The sequence below is a fragment of the Penicillium maclennaniae genome (assembly GCF_028827695.1).
Source record: "Penicillium maclennaniae strain IBT 15551 chromosome Unknown utg000003l:1.0-5670915.0:1.0-5674809.0, whole genome shotgun sequence".
Taxonomy (NCBI): domain Eukaryota; kingdom Fungi; phylum Ascomycota; class Eurotiomycetes; order Eurotiales; family Aspergillaceae; genus Penicillium; species Penicillium maclennaniae.
The window spans coordinates 834,463-852,961 of NW_026623215.1; the positions used below are offsets into that span (position 1 = coordinate 834,463).

Genomic DNA, 18,499 nt, shown 5'->3' on the forward strand with positions numbered 1-18,499 from the left:
TGATCCTCCGCAGTGGAAATGCCTCCGGTTGATGTCGAGGTCACGTGCTCCTCAGTTGGTCTCGATCTGAGTTCCTTGCCTCCACGACTCTATGGCTATGACAAAAACTTGATAATGGTTGTAAGTAACCTTTCATGAATCGCTTCATTTTACGCTTGAAGAGTCTGACACCATCATGGCATTGTGAGGGTCTGGTGTCCACGGACACAAGTCTACTTTGACTGGAGAAGTGGAACTCTGTAGAGTAATCAAGAGCGCCCTGTGTATACCTATTCACAATAATACAAAACAAGCCAAGCTCATCACCATAGTGGAATTGATCCGTAATTTTGATAATGGTGACAGTGAGAAAGTAGTGAGCATAGTTTTGGAAGTCATCAGAGACGGTGCAAACATATGGATACCGAGGACGGCACAGTCGTTGAGTACCACAAAAAAGAGGGTACGGCCACCCACCGTTTATCTTTAGGAAACTTGACTTTGCGAGAATGAGAGGTTTAAAAAAGATAAACAGTAAGTCTGGCATTTTGTACAACTCCAACGCGGAATGAAAAATATGAACCAAGAAAACACTACTTAGCCCGCGTATAAACCCATTGCTCCAGAAATGAAGATATGCCCCCAGCCCATCAATGCTCGCGAGATGACACCATGAAACCGGGTATAAAACAAAAAATCAAACAAACAAGTCATTTAGCGGATAGTCATCGACTTGGTCAGCTGGGCTTTGCTGCCAACACTTCCCTCACGAGATGCGGAGGCACTGCTGCCGGCCTTGCGCTCGAAGACCTTCCAGAACTTCAGGCTCTCATCAGCTGCAGCGGTGGCCAGCATCTGGCCATCCGGGCTGAGACTGCTGTGTAGGACACGGGTCTCGTGGGCGGGGATCTCGACGTTGCGAACCAGAGTCGGGTAGCTCCAGATACTGAGCGAGTTGTCGGGGAACCCACTGGAGCTGACAATCTCGCGGTAGTGGTTGCTCCACCGAAGGCTGGTCACCTGAGAGCCGGTATCGATACTGTTAGTACGGGCACCGGTAGTTGTATTCCAGAAGTGAATGTGACGATCGTAAGAGCCACCGCCAGTGGCGAGCAGGTTTAATTGCCAGGGGCACCAGCTGAGAGCCTTGACTGCAGCACGGTGGTTGGTCTTGGTGAACTTGGGAGCGCTGAGGGAACGGGCATCCCAGATGTTGACGAGGTTATCGTTGCCACCAGTAGCGAGCTGAGCGCCATCAGATCGCCACTCTAGCCCGCAGACCTCGGAGGTATGTGAGACGAGTTCGGCCACCTTGTGCTGAGCAATGCGGACATCGTGGTTGTAAACAAGACCACTGCGGGCACCAGTCGAGAGAGTATGCTTGGACCAGCCCATCACCCCCACACGGGAATCGTGACCGAACATACTCCGGAGCTTGGTTCCCTCCTCAACGTCCCAGATTTGAACCTCACCAGTTCCAAGACCAACACCAACGTAAGCGCCATCGCCACTCCACTTGACACTGCTAATGTAGGTATCAGGAGAGGTCTCCAAAAGGCAATTGACGGTGCCAGACTCAGCAGACCAGACGTATACATTGCGCTCGAGACCAATAGCGACCTGGTTGCCGGAGCTCCAATCCAACAAGTTGAGATAGTAATCATCCAAAAGACCCGGGGCATCCAACACACGTTCAGGAGCGGTTTGAACACGGCGACGGAACTGGGCGTTCGTAGACTTGGAAGGACGAAGAGGACGGTTGTATTGGGCACGAAGGTCAATGGGCTTCGATGACTCTGGGGGAGGGGGCTTGAAGGCCAAGATACGAGTGTTTAGGTTGACCCCGCAGGCGTTGGCCAAGGATGACTCGTACGCAACCGCGTCGGGTGCTGGTCGGGAATACTTCGAAGATTCGTCGTCATCCAAACCAAGATTCTCCAAAGCGGCAGTCAGGTCCTCCTCGGATCCACGGCCGCTGATGTCGAAAGCACTGGCAGCTGAAGCCAGAACACTCGACCCAGATCCCTCGCTGCCACCAGTCTTCGGCCGCTGCTCCTCAGGCTTTGCAGCTCCCGTTGTCACGATACCCTCGCTAGCAGCGCGGTTAGGAATGAAACGATCTCCCGCGTTATGTTGAATGCGCATCGTGGTCTTTCCCGCCGGACGAGTGCGACTGGAAACATCACGACGAGTTCGCGACTTCGCGGGAGAGTCGGGACCAGTACCAGTCAGTGACCAGTCGGAGACGCCCAACTCGAGGTGCTTCGGTGAACGGCGAATGCGAGCAATGTTGGACTTGGGGGATTCGCGGTAGCCTCGAGACGATGCTTTAGGGACGGATGATGTCTTGGCAGTGGAGGATGACTTGGCAGTGTTCGATCTAGCTGTGCTTGTGCTCGTGCTTGACTTGGCGAAATGTGAAGAGAGGTTGCCGCCATAGACGGACTTCGACTGGCTACGGCCGGCTTCAGCAGGGCGAGGAGGAGTGAATGGAGAGTCGTTCAGAGCTTGGGGAGTAGCAGCACCGGACTTGCCCCGAGGAGAGGGGGTCAAAGGCATTCGACCTCCAGCTGTTCTGGAGGAGAAGAGCCCATGGTGGCTCTTCTTGGGAGTAGTCACTGTAGCAGTAGACATGTCTGTTTGAGAATAAATAGTGGACGATGGAGCCAGCCACCGATGAAAAGCGATGAGATATTTTGATCCAAAGTATGCAAGATATTATGCAGGCAAAGGATGAAGTGGGTGAGAAGGGAAAGGGAGTGTAGAGCAGGAATAAATAATGGAGTACAAGTATGAAGCTTCTCCCCCGGGCAACGGTTACCTCAGGTACGGGTGCACTAGTCCACGTTAGGAATAGTCGTTAATGCACATGACGTGCGGGGCCTTCAATTTCAGGCGTCGACCGGCCTCAGGCGATGGGTTTGGCGGGGTGAGACAAAGAAGTTCAAATGTCGGGTTCGGATCGTGATGAAGATGCGATAAGTCTCGCATCATTCTCGGTGTGCTGGAGATACATATTCACCGTTGCTCGATGGCCAGACAAGCCACTCTCTCCACCGTCCATCTCCCCACCAGGACCCACCCACTCAACTTTCGTCACCTCGGGATCGCCTTTTCAATCCGACCCCTAGGAGCCTTTGCTCGTCGACTCAGATGCAGGAGGACGCCTACTTGATGCCGGCAAGTCCTGCCAGTGGTCGTCAGCTCAATGCAGACTATCGGCCCAGTGTCCAAAAGACCGTGGGCCATGTCCCCGCATGTCTAGTCAATGCCTCGGTGACGTACTGCAGCAATGGTCATGTCTACGCCTTCGGAGGATTCGATCAAGATACCGATGAAGGTTTGCTTGCTCCAATATTCCATCACCTTGCCCCTCATTCGCAACAGTGGATGCTAACGTCCAACCCCCGGCAGTCTACAATCACGTGCTTCGTTTGGACTTGAATACACTTCGATGGGACTTGGTAGACAACTACGGCGACATTCCCGGCGTTCGCATGGGTAAAACATTTTTGGAAGATATTTGACGGCTCTCTTCTGACTTTTGACACCTCTAGGTCACACTGCGACTTTATATCAAGGCAACAAATTGATCGTCTTCGGCGGCGAGAATGAACACCGCGAGTATCTTTCGGACGTTGTCATCCTCGATCTCTTGACATTCACCTGGACCCTGCCCGAAATCCAGGGCCTAATACCTCGTGGACGGGCACGGCATGCGGCCGTCATACATGATGACAAGCTGTTCATCGTTGGTGGCATAGCGGAAGAAAACAATCTTGTGCTGGACGACCTCACATATTTGGATCTACAGACCTGGACATGGTCACGAACATGGAGCTTTGCCCAGCGATTTGATCACACGGCATGGGTCTGGGGCAGTCGTTTATGGATTTCTGGTGGACTAGGGCCCAATATGGAACGCACGACGGACATCTGGTGGCTTGACCTAAAGGGATCTCCTTCCCTCGCCGGAATCACCTCCTCCCAAGGTACCGTGGACTCCCGAACTATGCCAATGCCGGTGGCTCATTATCCAGACTCCATTTCTAGCGCATCATCCCAGCAGATGTCTCCTCGATCCGGAATATATGCCGCCAACTCCGCCAGTGTACAGGTCCGCAACATGCGACGTCAGAAACCACTTGCCCCTGGTGCAATCTCGTGCCACCGATTCCACTCTGGTCCGCATGTCCCTGGGCTCTTCTCCGCCACCCATTTTCAGTCCTTTGCATCGGGGGTACTTCTGGATTTGATCACGCCGTCGGATAGAGTCCGGTCGCATGAATGTAACCTTTCCGCCCTCGAGCTGAACTCGCTGCGGTGGCAGCGACTTGCGGATGGCCAAGAGCTCTTCCGACCCGGCTACCGGTGGCATTACTGTACCGTCAACGACACGGGGACGAAAGCGTGGTTATTAGGCTGTAGTCTCGACCTGGCAAATACGACCGGAGCAAGTGATGAGAATCACATGAGTGAAGTCCTCTCGATTGACTTGGAGAAGTACGGCCTGCTTGGCAACGAGCTGTCCACCGAAGCTCCTGAGCCCGATTCTTCCTGGGGAGGGGACACCGCTGGACTCCAAGTCTCGGGACTGGGGGCTGATCTCGCTTGTGCTTTTGACCAGAGCCCCGAATCAGGAAGCGGTGCTGATTTCATCATCACCGCCATTCGTGACGACCATGACCTGATTGAACTTGAAGACGTTGATTACACACCGTCCGCATCACCCTCTGACTCTAAACCGACCTTTGTGGAGCCAAGCCCGTACACCTCTGCGCCCATCCATGTGCATAAGATCATCCTGCAACTACGATGGCCACATTTCAAACGGCTGTACTCTGCGCAAATGGCGGAATATCATACGAAGCGCATGCACATTCCTGAACCCTACTCGGTCGTGCGGGCGTTCTTGTACTATCTCTACACGGACAGCATTGCCGGCCACCCCGAGTACTGCGCGAGTGTGATAGACGTGGCGGGGATGCTGGTTATGGCGAATCTCTACGACATGCCAAAGCTACGCCTGCTGTGCGTGAATCGACTGAGTCGCGAACTCGATGTCGATAATGCCGCCATTGTGTGGGAGCGCGCGGGTCGGACCAATGAGCACTGGCTGATGCGCCGAGCCGCAAAGTTTTGTTTGACACATTGGGGCCGCGTGGTGCGAACCGACGGATTCAAGTCCCTCAGCCACCAGAGCTTGATAGAGTTATGTGAGGTGGTGGATACAGAAGGTCGTATCATCGCGGGGCCGGAGCTGGAGATGGTGGGTGCCTTCGACAGCGCCTCGATGGCCGAATGCAAAGACTCTCAGCGATCAACCGCCGACGAGTCTGAAGTAGAAGGAGATGAAGAAGGAATGGAACTTTCATGACGGATCCGACACGCATTGAATTCCGGAGTTTTTGGGCTTGGGTGGGCAGCCGTGTGCTCTGCATTCTTTCTTCCTTTTTTTTTCCTTTTTTTTTTTTCTTTTGTTTCTTACGATGTCTTACGATCTATGCATCTTTTCAGACGGCTCGGAGTCATCTGGTCAGGAACCCTAAACATGTATATCTAAATCCATGTCACCTATCTGCAAATGCCCAACATCTCAATCCAAGAACCATGCATCAGGAACCTTGGTCCAACCGTAAATCGACGGTGAACGGGCCATGCAGCCGCTCTCCACGAACCAATGTCGGGCGCTCTCTCGGAGCTCCACCGACCACGCTCTGGGCGCGGAAGTTGCTCCGGATCGCGGAGATGTTTCCTGTCACAATAAGGAAGCTCAACCTGGCCCCTTCCTGTTCCAGAGTATAGCTGATTATAACATGGCTGTTCTCCGCCATGATGGCAATCCTGTACATCGCATAGAATCTGTTTCACGTCGCCATGGGTTCCGTTGCACAATCTACTCTTCCCGCCGATTTTCTCTGGGGGTTCGCCACGGCCGCGTATCAAATTGAGGGTGCGGTGAATGAAGATGGTCGAGGCCCTTCGATCTGGGATACTTTTTGCAAAATCCCGGGGAAAATTGCCGGTGGGGGGGTCGGGAGAGATCGCCTGCGACTCATATCATCGCACACAGGAGGATATCGCCCTGTTGAAAGAATGTGGTGCTCAGGCGTATCGGTTTTCACTGTCTTGGTTTGTGTGTCCCATTGAATTGTTTGCGGGGGATATTTTTTTCCTGATAACTCTGATTATAGGTCTCGGATCATTCCTCTCGGCGGTCGCAACGACCCCGTCAATGAGCAGGGATTGCAGCATTATGTCAAATTCGTGGATGATCTGCTCGAGGCGGGAATTGTCCCCATGCTGACTTTGTTCCATTGGGACCTCCCCGAAGAATTGCAGAAGCGCTATGGGGGCTTTTTAAATAAAGAGGAGTTTGTTGCTGACTTTGCCCACTACGCCAGGCTGGTTTACAAGGCGTTTGGCTCCAAGGTCAAGCATTGGATCACCTTCAACGAACCCTGGTGCAGCAGCGTACTCGGGTACAACAATGGGTCTTTTGCCCCAGGCCACACAAGCGACCGTCTCAAGAGTCCCGTCGGAGACAGTTCGACCGAGCCCTGGGTGGTCGGACACAGTATCCTCGTGGCACATGGAGCCGCGGTCAAGATCTACCGAGACGAATTCAAGGCGCAAGATGGTGGTGAGATCGGCATTACGCTGAATGGTGGGTGCTTTGATTTTTCTCCAACACTCTAGTTGAATACTAACACGAGGCCAGGCGACTGGGCTGAACCCTGGGATGCCGAAAACCCCGCGGATATTGAGGCCTGCGATCGCAAGATTGAGTTCGCTATCTCATGGTTTGCCGATCCCATTTATCACGGCAAATACCCCGACAGCATGATCAAGCAGCTAGGCAACCGACTACCAACGTGGTCACCAGAGGACATCGCCTTGGTCCACGGCAGCAATGACTTTTACGGAATGAACCATTATTGCGCGAACTACATCCGCGCCAAGACAGGAGAGCCTGAGCTCGATGATATTGCGGGAAATTTGGAACTCCTGCTGGAAGATAAAGATGGGAACAGTATAGGACCTATCACGCAGTCGCCATGGTTGCGACCATGTGCGATTGGATTCCGCAAGTTGCTTGTATGGCTTAGCGAGCGATATGGATATCCAAAGATTTACGTTACGGAGAACGGGACGAGTGTGCTGGGCGAGAATGATATGCCGTTGGATCAGTTGCTAGATGACGAGTTCCGGGTTCAGTATTTCCGGGATTACATCGGTGCTATGGCCGATGCTTATACATTGGATGGCGTTAACGTGAGGGCTTATATGGCCTGGAGTCTTATGGAGTAGGTTTTGTTTTGTTCCATTGCAATGAGAGTCGTGCTAACGTGAGATTTAGTAACTTTGAGTGGGCTGAAGGCTACGAGACTCGCTTCGGGGTGACCTTTGTCGACTATGAGCATGACCAGAAGAGGATCCCCAAGAAAAGTGCTAAGAGCATTGGCCAGATTTTTGACAGGTTGATTGAGAAAGTCTGAGAGTATGCTCTACTATTTCGGGATATTGGCTTGCGGATAGAAATGGTTGTTTGACACTGAAATCCAAGATTGCTGAAAAACCGATCGCGTAGATCAGGACGTGTGTGTCTGTGTATGTCTGTGTGTGGCCGTGTGACTCTAAAGAGCATATCGGAAGTGCTTGGACTCCATATCCGTCATATCCTTGAACCCGTCCACGACAGCCTGCGATGTGACATCCTCCAATAAGTCTGTCGCTTGAGCGGTAGCGGCATCCCGGCGTGCGTTCTCCCATCGCATTCCGAGGTATGCCACGGCCGACGGCCGATAACACGATTATTCCGGCATAACAGACGAGCAGCCCTGTGAGCGCAGAATAGTAGCGCGGGGCCTCGTGGGCAAAAAAGATATTTGCGCCTGCGACATTTCCAGCTGCGTATAGCGTGAACCACAGACCATTGGCAACCGCCCGCTTCGTATGACCAGCAAAATTTGTAGACAGAAGGTTCCATCAGACGATCACTGGTGCTCCGATAATATACTGAAGCCACGTACACCCGACAAGTGTCCAGCGATGATCAAGATCAGTAAATCGAATACCCAATAGCCCAGCGAAGGGAATCAGGCTGATGACAGCGAGAACAATGCATCTAGAGTTCGGTACATAGGTCGCGACGAGACCGCAGATAGGGACTATGGCAGCTTCAAAAGCCCCCGTCGGTAGCTGAAGCAAAGTAGCATCGATCCCTAAATCCAAAGCCCTTGATCAATGCCGAAGAAAAGTTCGACACTCCACCGTTGAGGCCGCGACCCAAGAGTATCGCTGACCTTCGAGCCCGAGATCAGCATTGAGGGAGTAGGCGGATGCATAGTTGAGCGATAGCTTGTCTAAAGACTTAGTTAACTACCACGCCTCGTAACATGGAGAGGAGGTCTGTCATACCGAGAAACTGAATCACGTATGTCACATAGAGCTGAAAGCAGTTAGGATGAGAGACCAAGTTGAGTGGACGAACCTACCATTGGCATAAGTCTCCAGTCCAGAATACGCAGCACTTGAGCGCCTTCCCGGGCCACTTCCTCCGTGGATAACTGTTCAGCCTCTGGATATAGATTGGCTCCGATATCGTGAACTTCGCCAAGAGTGCAACATCCTTCTCCACTATGGGCTGATCCCACTTTGGCTGTATTGGACCCCATTGCGTACTTGATTGCGATGTAATAGACTGCAGAATGAACGCATTCATGACGGAATTTCCTTCCTAAGCCGACCCTCTCATCCTTTATAACCCAATATGAAACTCTCCGCTATCACTGCCAAGCTGATAATGCAGTGTCTCTTGCACATTGTTATCCCTGCGCAGTGATAGGATCTACAGTCCTGCCGAGAAGATAAGCCCTCAAAGCCTCTGCACTTGATTCTCCGGCTCCAACAGATGAGGAATGCGGAGGACTCAACCCTAGCGGACAAAAAGTCCGCCACCTCCACATCTGGAACTAAACTCCATCGAGTTGCCCATTCAGTCCAGATATCAACCAGACTCAGATCGGACTTTTGGTCCGCTCAATTGCACTGAAAAAAAGACACAGAGCGCCAGATCCAGCCAAGTAACTAACAATGGCTGAATCTTTCAACCTGCTCGATGCAAGCATTTCCGACCTGCAAGATGCACTCTCATCTGGGAGACTCACAAGCGTGGACCTTGTTTCGCGGTATTTACGAAGAATCAGTATCTACGACGCCAATGGCCTTAAGCTAAGCGCAATTCCAATCCTCAATCCATCTGTCTTCGACGAGGCTGCGGCATCTGATGCACGTCGGGCAAATGGATTCCCTCCACGACCACTCGAGGGGATTCCCTACTTGGTAAAAGACAACATCAAAGTCAAAGGCATGACCGTTGCGAATGGCTCGCCGGCCTTTGAGAATCTCATTGCGAACGAAGATGCAGCCTGTGTGCAGCTGCTTAGGAATGCAGGCGCCGTGCTACTCGGCCGCACGAACATGCCCGCGATGGCGTATGGCGGAATGCAGCGCGGTATCTGGGGTCGTGCTGAAAGTCCCTATAATGGAGAATACCTTGCGGCAGCATATGCCTCTGGATCCTCGAATGGGTCGGCTGTCGCCACGACTGCGAATCTGTGCGCGTTTTCTCTCGGAACGGAAACCGTCTCGTCTGGTCGCTCGCCGGCTTCAAATAATGCCATCGTTGCATATACGCCGTCCAAGGGCCTTTTGCCGCTTCGTGGAGTCTTTCCGCTTTATCCGACCTGTGATGTCCTCGTGCCTCACACTCGGACTGTCGCTGATTTATTCCACGTCCTCGATGTCTTGGCTGTTGCTGATCCGACTCCAAGGGGGGATTTTTACAATGAGCAGAAAATCATTTCGATTCCTTCTATTACTGATATTCGACCCGGGTCGTTCTCAGCATTGATGGAGACTTCCGCTCTAAGGGGCAAACGCATTGGCGTCTCATTGATGTATATTGGAGGCGACGACTCCTCTGTTTCACCGATTAGCAAAGTGCAAACGCGCGAATCGGTTATCAAACTGTGGAAGAACGCTCGAAAGACATTAGAAGCATGCGGTGCTGAAGTGATCGAAACCAACTTCCCCCTCGTAACAGAATACGAAGCCAACGCTGCTTCAGGACAGCTCGTCACCGTCACCAACCTCCCGGATGGCTGGGCCGGTAAAGAACGGTGCGAAGTTGTATCACACGCATGGGACGATTTCCTCGTTGCAAACGGCCAGAAAGGTCTCAATTCTTTAACCCTCGTCGATCCAGACACCATCTTCCCACTTGCTCCTGGCTCATTACTCGGTACCCCAGAGGTCGCGAATAAGCCGCGATGGGGCGAAATAGTCCAGTATCCTCACACAAAACCCTCCTCCATTTTCGAAATTCCAGGTATGAAGCAAGCGATCCAAGCACTAGAAGATGCTCGAAAAGAAACATTTGAGAATTGGATGGATCAGCTGGGCCTAGATGCAGTCGTCTTTCCGTCCACTGCAGATGTTGGCGCCGCGAATGCAGACGTCAACAAGGAGGCGTCAATATTTGCCTGGAGCAACGGCGTCAAATACTCAAATGGAAATCGACCCATTCGCCACCTTGGGGTGCCTACCATTTCAGTTCCAATGGGTGTGATGGAGGATACCAAGATGCCAGTCAATCTCACTTTCGCTGGGAAAGCGTATGAAGACAATTGTCTCCTGAAGTATGGGTATGCCTATGAGATGGCATCGAAGTGCCGTGTTCTGCCGCCTCTTGTGCCGGCTCTTGACTCGGATTGCATCTTGGGCGGGAAGAGCTTGTCTCATCATGGTCTGGAGCTTGTGGTGGAGACGCAGGTCAAGAAGGTTCGTGGTTCGGATGTAGTGGCTCAGATTGAGGGCTCTTCGAAGGGCGCCGTGTTGAAAAGTGTCGCGTGCTATGTCAATGGGCACCCGTGTGATACTGTCCTGGTTCATGGGAAATGGTCAGCGAGGACTTCATACCCGGTGTCTGATCGAGATGGGAAGTGGGAGAAATGGGCGAGTCCTGCACTGAAGCAGACTATTGTCGTGGTGATCGGGTATACAGAAGGTGGCTCGTCAGCTGGGAAGCTCGTTCTTCTCTGAAATCGAGTATGGACTCCGCGTTCCATTTATCATTCGATGCAAAACTACGATCTAGCTCGTCATACGAGATCATCTACATTAGAGCAGCAATCGAGTCATAGATCCGGTGTTCGATAACAAAAACACATCATGCTGCAAGTAACCCTGAAATGTGAATGAGAATGGACAAAACATGGTTCAAATGCGATTGAGCGCTTCTGATATGCCTGCAAAAGAAACGACGAGGCATCAAGTTTCACAAGAGTAGAACACAGAGAGTCGCCAGCGGTAAGTCGGTGGAAGGTCGTCCAACTTTGAAGGGAGAAGCAATGAACATCCGTAGGTCGCAAGTCGTGAATCGGCAATGACTTTGCAGCTCTCTGCGTTCAATGTAGAGGCCATGGCCCTATGCTGTGTACCATGTGCAGATACACCGGTAGAGACGCATCAGCCCCTCTTTCATAGCCCCCTCCTCCATTTTTTCAATATCCATTTGTACGTAAGGACCGTAGAAGATGAATTTGCACATATCCAGCATCGTTCGATATTCATCGCCCTTGGATGTCTCAGGCCAATCCTTGGACTGAAGGTAGTCCTCGAAGGTGCACATCAGCCAAATCACATCGAGACGGCTCTTCTCATCCAAACGCCATCTTTCCACGCAGGAGGCACGGTGTGCGTAGTGAAGGCCTTGAAGACGATTGATTGCCTTGAAGATCTGGCGATCTGTGTCGGTGAGTGTGAGGCTGTTGAGTTCGTGGATAATGGCCATGTACTTGCAGGTGGGCATATGTTGGATGACGTTGTCTGTATCTGAGGGTCGCTCAACGATGACAATCCCCTCGGGAGAGCGTTCGACTGGGGGATCGGCGGCGCAGGCCATGTTGGAGTCACTTCGAGGCTGGCCTGTGCTGTTCAAGAACACAAGGATATCATCTTCGCAAGCTGCCATGACTGCTACAGAGTATTCAGGTACAGTTGAAACAGACAGTGAAGGTAGAAGGCGAAATGAGGATCTCAAGTGGAGTCAGAAGATGAGTGAAGTGAGGCCTTATTGAAATCTCAGGTGGCCGTGAATATTCGAACAGTAAGAATACGCCCGTTGAGGATCAAACCAATTACATGCCCATCACAAAAGTGTCCAAGGTTGCCTCGTCCCGTACAAACACCCCATACATCATATCCTCTATCATCCCCAGGATAGCCCGATGTATATATTTTTTCTTCAGCTGTTCCAGGTATGATTCGGCTTCCTCTACACATGGAACTTTCTCCAGCGTCGACGTGTCGGCATCCCACATGACTTTTTGTTGCAAGAACTGGAACATTTTATGATAGGGCACAGCGTCGTCCCAGCGGGCCGCGAAGCAGGAGAAATTCTTTTTGCATGCTTCGGTGGCTCCTGCATATTCGTGTGTTGGGTGTCGTTGCTGGAAAGTATCCATGGATTTGGTAGCCCAAATGAGGTATAATAGCATGATTCCGGCGCGGAATTGGAACACCAGCTACAATGGTCAGCCGAAGCTCATAAGGATGTCTAAAAAACCCCTTCAAAGATCCTTGAAGAGGGAGGTCAGGGGGAAAGAACAGGAATACTCACAGCAGACCAGGTAAAACATAACACGTGCCCTTCCTCCTGGAAATCGCGATACTTCATACAAACCTCAGCAACAGCAGAGAAGATATCCTCAATGCCCTCGTGATCCAGGAAGTTCCGCTTCTCTTCCATCAATATCAGAATACTGTAATCATACAGCTTTGTCATCCAATTCGGGTTGAAGTAGCCACATGAGACTTCCGCAGTTCCATAACGCGGAATGTCTTGTCTCCATATATTCAGAGCCGATTTCAAGGAGGCGTTGAACCCTTCCTTCTCCTCGGAGAATTGCCATCGTGATCGCTCGAGTGATCTTCTAATATTTGATTGGATCTTCCGTAGTCGGAAGAGATGACCTAGAGCAGGATTTGTATTGACAGGAGGTTGGATGGTATCGCCCAGGATACACAGCTGCGAGTGTTAACCTTTCAGTGTCTTACGCGGCAAGAAGTATAAGTATATAGTCACTCACATCGTCATCCACGGCACGATAGGCAGCAGACATTGGCCGATCCCAACCAGAAGCAATAACTTCGTTCAACATGTAACACGTTATGAACATGTTCTCCGTCCAGAACTCCCCAAGAGCAGACTCATCATCTCGAATGGTGCGTGCATATTTGCGAATCTCTGTCATCGCAGCTGTACAGAATGGCAATATTGAAGAAACGCCCGCGGCAATCTCCTCCGACGAAGGAGAATACAGCGCATACACAATCAAAAGAAGCGATGCCTGGACCTGCAACACCATAGATGAATGTCCAATCACATGTGGATAATAGTCCATGGCAGAAGTATACAGGTTCTTTGATCGTGCCAGATGCGCAGGATCTCGATGCATCGAGCTGCATAGTGATGCGCCAATGGAGTAGACCATCCGCAGAAAGAAACACTTCCATTCTTGCCCCTCGAAGGAATCTTCACAATGCCATATCTTCCAAGTAGCCTCGTTCAGAAAAGGCCACTCGCGGTGTGATATAGAAAAGTAAACATTGGTGTAGAGTTCGGTGAGCCATAACGAGTCGTCGCTGATGAGCGGATAAACGGGGCCCTTGTCAAATCGTAAGAAGTCGAGGTGTTCGTTGAATTGGGAGAAAATGTCTATATAGGAGATTTGAGAGGGCGATCGAGATATTCGAATTGGTTGTGTTTCTGGGAATACCACCAAGGCGTTCTCTTCTTTGAAGTCCGTCCAATGCGACTTATTTTTGGTGTCCGGTATCCAGAGGGCCTGGGAAGGTGAATCAACACTTCCCTCTAGTGGTATATCAGTTTGAACACTTGCATCGCACATCACCGTATCAGCAGATTGAGGAGAGTCTTCGAGCTCGGCCACTCTTCTTTCCAATTCTTTCAGGTACGCAAGTGGGATCGTCACACTATCGCCGATCCGGCGCGATCTCGCCGGTAGACACTCGGCGCCTTTCCGGCGACATTCACCGCAGGTAGGTTTCGCATGGTCGCATTTACGCTTCAAGCGGAAGCAACGAGCGCAGGCAATTTCTCTTTGCTTAGGTCGAGACATGGAAGAGGGAAAGATTGCGGGGGTGCGGGGATAACTAAGTTCATATTGATAAGAGGATCTCGGTTTCGGTCCCATTGCCGAACCTGATAGCCACGTCAAATCAAATGCCACTTTCATAGTGAGCAAAGGCAACCTATCTCAGCTATCTCAGATACTTCGGAGTCTCAAACTTCCACACTGCAGATATCACTTCCGAGCCCACTTCCCCATGATCGCATCGAACCCGATAGTCTTGTGTTCAATGTTGAGTGTTTTAAGCATGAACTCCATCGTAAACTCCTGGGGCCAGTTAGCTCTCGCTCGAAAACCAAAGAACATGATCTGTACCTCATCTGTATCATCGTCCTGCGTGGCGGTGCCATTACTCTTCTCTAGGCGATGGTCCGGACAGTCAGGGTGTATCTCCATGTCTTCGTCGTACTTATTACCCTGGTCTTGAGCCTGAAATCCATCCCATCGCGGCGCATCTTGCTTGCACCGTTGTCTCCAAGCTTTCACTCCGCCCATGCGAGCGACACGCTCTCTGGCCCCGGTAAAAACTTCTTCGGCTGCCTCCTGGCTGACCAGACGCCACTTGTCGATCGACATCTCCAGATCGATATCCGTACCCGAGGATTCAATTCGTAGAGCTTGACGTGCAGTCTCGAGTGCCTTTTCCTGCGTGGTACGCTGCGCGAAGAGAGTGCGATACTTCTTCTGCAGTCCCAACAGCTCTGAGTCCAAGTAGACAGATCGTGTGGTCACAACAAGTCGATCCTGAATCGAAAGGTCCCGGGCGGTTGTGAGTGGTTCTGGGTCTGCAGTGAAGGAGGTCGAATGGTGAGCTGGCTCAGGTTCAAACTTGGGGTCCCGGGTCATGTCTGAGAGTGACAGTGGGACAATAGGAACACCTCGAGTGCGCAATGGGGACTTGAATGGCTTCGAGAGAGTAGCTGCAGCGCCAAAGCCACGACGACGCTTACAAGCAGGCTGGTCGTCAGGTTCAGGATCCGACATTGTGGGACAGGTATGAAGGATGGGAAAGGAAGCAGGATGATTTGAAGAAAGATCGTTTATCTACACCCAAAATCGCGTACAATACAAAAATACTCTCAGTGGCCAACGCCGCCTGCTACCCACTGCCCAAATTCAGGGTCCCCAGGCTGCGGGAAAAAGCCGCGATCGTTACCATTATTCGCATTTGCATTCCCTCCATCCGCATTTCCAGCATTCGCAGCATTTGCATTTTGCCGGTTTCGCTGCTGTTGTTGACGGATGTAAACCAGTACGAGAAGAGTCGCTGCCAACCCGACGATGAGGAGACCTTCGAGCATTCCCTCGTCGATGTCAAACTCTAAGTCATCATAGTAGCCGTCTTCGTGGTGATCGGAGTCGAGGCCTCGTCCCATGAAGTCGTCTCCATTTTCTTGAGATTCGTAGAGGTCCTCCCAATATTCAGCTTCGTCATTCCTGATAAAGGCGGCAATCCATTCGCGGAGAGTGAGATTAGGTCTCGCATCTGATGTCGAGTTAGAATTTAGGCCAAATACTACACTGGCGTTTGACTGACCTTCATCATCACGAATGGGATTGATGTTTCCGTTGGTGATCCGATTCCAGTATCCTCGGACCCGCAGCTTCAATAAGCTAAGCTTCACAGGGAGATAAGCCTCCTTGTTGGTATCCAGAGCCAGGTCATAGTATCGCTTCGCCATATGGAAATCCTGCTGGACGGCAATACCGTTCTCATGCATCCAGCCTAGGTTCCAGTAAGCCTGTGCACTACGGTGTGCCTCGGCGGCATTGTGGTAGCAAGTCGAGGCCTTATCAGCATCTGAGACCGTCCCCATGCCAGCCAAATAATAATCACCCATCTTGATCAACGAGTCGATATTGGTTTGTTTGGCAGACCTTGTCCAGTAAATCAGTGCCAGCCTCGGGTTACGAAGTAGGGCGGACCGAGTCTTCTTGACCCATGGCAGAATGGAGTCGAACGAGAACAGAGAACGCTGTTCGTCAAGAAGGAAGGCCACATTAGCCTGCGCAGTTTCGTAGCCCTGCTCTGCGGCCATCATAGCTGGGATGAGGGCGCTCTCCCTGTCTCCAGCCTCGTAGGCCGCATTTGCCTCTGCAAAGGCCGAGTGAAGTATCTCAGCCTTCTCGGCAACCAGCTTGTAATAGGCTGTAGCAACACCACAATGTCGTTCACGACCAACCCCGTAATTTGTCATCTCTGCGAGATAATAGTACGCCTCCATCCAGCCCCAGCGAGCAGCGAGTTCGAAATAGCGAGTTGCAGCGGCAACATCTCCCTGATCCAAGAAGAGAGCGCCGAGTCTCGTTTCCGCTGCCGGAATGTCCTGGTCTGCTGCTGCCTTGAAGTAGGAGGATGCTTTAAAGGCATCCTGAGGCACTCCGTAGCCATAGAGGTACATCAGCCCTATCTCGTGCTGGCAGAGTGCATCGCCATTGACCAAGCCTCGCCTGAACCAAAGCATAGCCTTTTCAGGAGATTGCTTCACACCCTCCCCTCGAAGCCACATCAGGCCAATGTGTCCTGCCGCTTTGGCAGCCAGCTTATCGAGTCCCACGGGCGGGTTCTGTTTGACTGACCCGTCCTCGCTCCAATATTTCTTAGCCACAACCTTAAAATACTTCATAGCCTTCGAAAAGTTCCGAGGAAGACCACGAGCTCCCTCGTAATGCATCTTAGCCAGAGTGTAAGTGTGACTCATTTCGCCTTTCCGGGACATGAGGTCCAGGAACTCCAGTACATCTTCGACACTGGCCTCGGCGGCATGCGACTTGTCCCGTGCATTCATCCCCGAGCTTGATACACTAGCCCCTTCACCATAGATACCACCTTCCTCATCGGCCCAGCGATAAGAGTCCCGAATCATCGCATGTCCACCCGGCGGACCAGTTCGGTAGAAGTCAATCGCCTTATCGGCTACCTTCTTGTAGTAGAAGAGCGCATTTTCACAGCTCTTAGGTGACCCAATGCCCGTGTGGTAGCGGTACGCCAGGGTCATCTCCGATCGAATGTTTCCTCCTTCGGCCGCGAATTCGTGGTACATCAACGCCTTGGCCTGGTCACGTTCGACCGCTTCCCCAATGCCCGTCGCGTACATGAACCCAACCATAGACTGTGCTGTGCTGTTACCTGTCAACCATGCCAGATCATTGTACCACAGGAAAGCCTCGCTGAAGTTACGCGGGTAAGAGAAGTTGCCGTAGAAGTTCATCTCCGCGAGGAGAAACATCGCGTCTGTGTCTTGGTCTTCATCTGCTGCTGCTTTTAATTCTTCCACGGCTCGGATAACGGTTGGATTGGTCTTGCGACCGGTCTTGTCGGTGGCGGGTCCATTCAGGAAGAGTAGCCGAAATGCTTCACGGCCGTAGTGCAAGGTGTAGCCGAGAAGTCCTGAAGGTTTATTGGTGTGGGATGCGGCGGGTTCGACGGCTCGAAGAGTGTTCCAGACATTTTGGACTCGTTCTACAACGAAATCAAGGCTTTATCAGTATCATTGATCGCGTGGGCCCCTGATACAACTCAGGCAGTAATACTCACGGCTTACGGGCTGCGACTTTGGTTGTCCTGTCGCGAATAGGAACTCTTGGTAGTCCACACTGTCTGCTGCGGCATTGGCGGTGGATTCCTCTCCGAGAGGTTGTTGACTGGACCCCGCTGCGCATGTCTGTAATAGCACTGTGAAGCTGTCAGCATCTGGCGACCCTAGAGTCGGGGAGGGGTCGTACGCAGGGCCGTTACGAAGCAGGAGAACATGGTCCTCATGATGCTTGCGGTAGGTAGTTGGAAAGTAAGAGTCGCATTGCGACACTTGGTTCAACGAGAATCAGGAAGGCAAACCCGCGAACAATGCGAGGAGCAGTGATGTAGTTTCAACGGGCCACTTGGCTTGACGGAGCTTCATTCTGCCGACGGTGAAATACCGCTCCACCAGAGCTCCAACATTTCTACAACGTCCACATCTTTCTTCAGTCTACATTAACTTTGATTCTTATTTTGCCACTCTATTCAGATGAAAGAATGTCATTAGAATTCTTTTTTATTCAACTCCCTGGGATATTCTGTGTACAGAACGGGAGTAAAGCAGACAAAATACAAAACCCCCAGTGCGCTCTTCATGCAAAAGAGAAAAGAAAAGGCAAAGCAAAAAATGGCGTTTTCTCTGAGAAAGGAGCACTGCATAGCCCTAGGCATGCCTCTAGACCAAGTCCAAGGCTTCCAAAGGTACCGCAACGCCTCAGCCTCCCCAGAGATTCATCCATGTCACCGGCCGTGGGGGAAAACAAAGTCGTTCACAATCTCG

At 51.7% G+C, this 18,499-nt stretch overlaps 10 protein-coding genes across 10 annotated transcripts; 3 read left to right on the forward strand and 7 right to left on the reverse strand.

Annotated features, from left to right (window-relative positions):
• Positions 1-693: 693 nt before the first annotated feature.
• N7477_002409 (WD40 repeat domain-containing protein) lies at positions 694-2,613 on the reverse strand (the record flags this gene model as incomplete). Its single annotated transcript, XM_056964072.1, has 1 exon — positions 694-2,613. The coding sequence occupies one exon, from the start codon at positions 2,611-2,613 to the stop codon at positions 694-696; it is 1,920 nt and encodes a 639-aa protein (XP_056824025.1).
• Positions 2,614-3,132: 519 nt separating this feature from the next.
• N7477_002410 (Kelch motif domain protein) lies at positions 3,133-5,356 on the forward strand (the record flags this gene model as incomplete). The annotated part of the gene is made up of 3 exons (XM_056964073.1): positions 3,133-3,319; positions 3,394-3,480; positions 3,537-5,356. 3 exons carry the CDS (start codon positions 3,133-3,135, stop codon positions 5,354-5,356), a joined length of 2,094 nt encoding a protein of 697 aa, XP_056824026.1.
• Positions 5,357-5,594: 238 nt separating this feature from the next.
• On the reverse strand, positions 5,595-5,813 carry N7477_002411 (uncharacterized protein; the record flags this gene model as incomplete). Its single annotated transcript, XM_056964074.1, has 1 exon — positions 5,595-5,813. One exon carries the CDS (start codon positions 5,811-5,813, stop codon positions 5,595-5,597), a length of 219 nt encoding a protein of 72 aa, XP_056824027.1.
• Positions 5,814-5,856: 43 nt separating this feature from the next.
• N7477_002412 (uncharacterized protein) lies at positions 5,857-7,478 on the forward strand (the record flags this gene model as incomplete). The annotated part of the gene is made up of 4 exons (XM_056964075.1): positions 5,857-6,119; positions 6,174-6,646; positions 6,701-7,286; positions 7,340-7,478. 4 exons carry the CDS (start codon positions 5,857-5,859, stop codon positions 7,476-7,478), a joined length of 1,461 nt encoding a protein of 486 aa, XP_056824028.1.
• A 138-nt stretch (positions 7,479-7,616) lies between these two features.
• On the reverse strand, positions 7,617-8,657 carry N7477_002413 (putative MFS allantoate transporter; the record flags this gene model as incomplete). Its single annotated transcript, XM_056964076.1, has 5 exons — positions 7,617-7,708; positions 8,013-8,204; positions 8,286-8,345; positions 8,401-8,431; positions 8,478-8,657. 5 exons carry the CDS (start codon positions 8,655-8,657, stop codon positions 7,617-7,619), a joined length of 555 nt encoding a protein of 184 aa, XP_056824029.1.
• Positions 8,658-9,075: 418 nt separating this feature from the next.
• On the forward strand, positions 9,076-11,085 carry N7477_002414 (amidase family protein; the record flags this gene model as incomplete). The annotated part of the gene is made up of 1 exon (XM_056964077.1): positions 9,076-11,085. The coding sequence occupies one exon, from the start codon at positions 9,076-9,078 to the stop codon at positions 11,083-11,085; it is 2,010 nt and encodes a 669-aa protein (XP_056824030.1).
• A 385-nt stretch (positions 11,086-11,470) lies between these two features.
• Positions 11,471-12,016, reverse strand: N7477_002415 (uncharacterized protein; the record flags this gene model as incomplete). Its single annotated transcript, XM_056964078.1, has 1 exon — positions 11,471-12,016. One exon carries the CDS (start codon positions 12,014-12,016, stop codon positions 11,471-11,473), a length of 546 nt encoding a protein of 181 aa, XP_056824031.1.
• Positions 12,017-12,182: 166 nt separating this feature from the next.
• Positions 12,183-14,186, reverse strand: N7477_002416 (uncharacterized protein; the record flags this gene model as incomplete). Its single annotated transcript, XM_056964079.1, has 3 exons — positions 12,183-12,569; positions 12,665-13,072; positions 13,134-14,186. 3 exons carry the CDS (start codon positions 14,184-14,186, stop codon positions 12,183-12,185), a joined length of 1,848 nt encoding a protein of 615 aa, XP_056824032.1.
• A 186-nt stretch (positions 14,187-14,372) lies between these two features.
• On the reverse strand, positions 14,373-15,182 carry N7477_002417 (putative DNA repair protein Dds20/Mei5; the record flags this gene model as incomplete). The annotated part of the gene is made up of 1 exon (XM_056964080.1): positions 14,373-15,182. One exon carries the CDS (start codon positions 15,180-15,182, stop codon positions 14,373-14,375), a length of 810 nt encoding a protein of 269 aa, XP_056824033.1.
• A 95-nt stretch (positions 15,183-15,277) lies between these two features.
• On the reverse strand, positions 15,278-17,961 carry N7477_002418 (ubiquitin ligase complex subunit HRD3; the record flags this gene model as incomplete). The annotated part of the gene is made up of 4 exons (XM_056964081.1): positions 15,278-15,684; positions 15,736-17,661; positions 17,737-17,874; positions 17,925-17,961. The coding sequence occupies 4 exons, from the start codon at positions 17,959-17,961 to the stop codon at positions 15,278-15,280; spliced, it is 2,508 nt and encodes an 835-aa protein (XP_056824034.1).
• Positions 17,962-18,499: the final 538 nt, after the last annotated feature.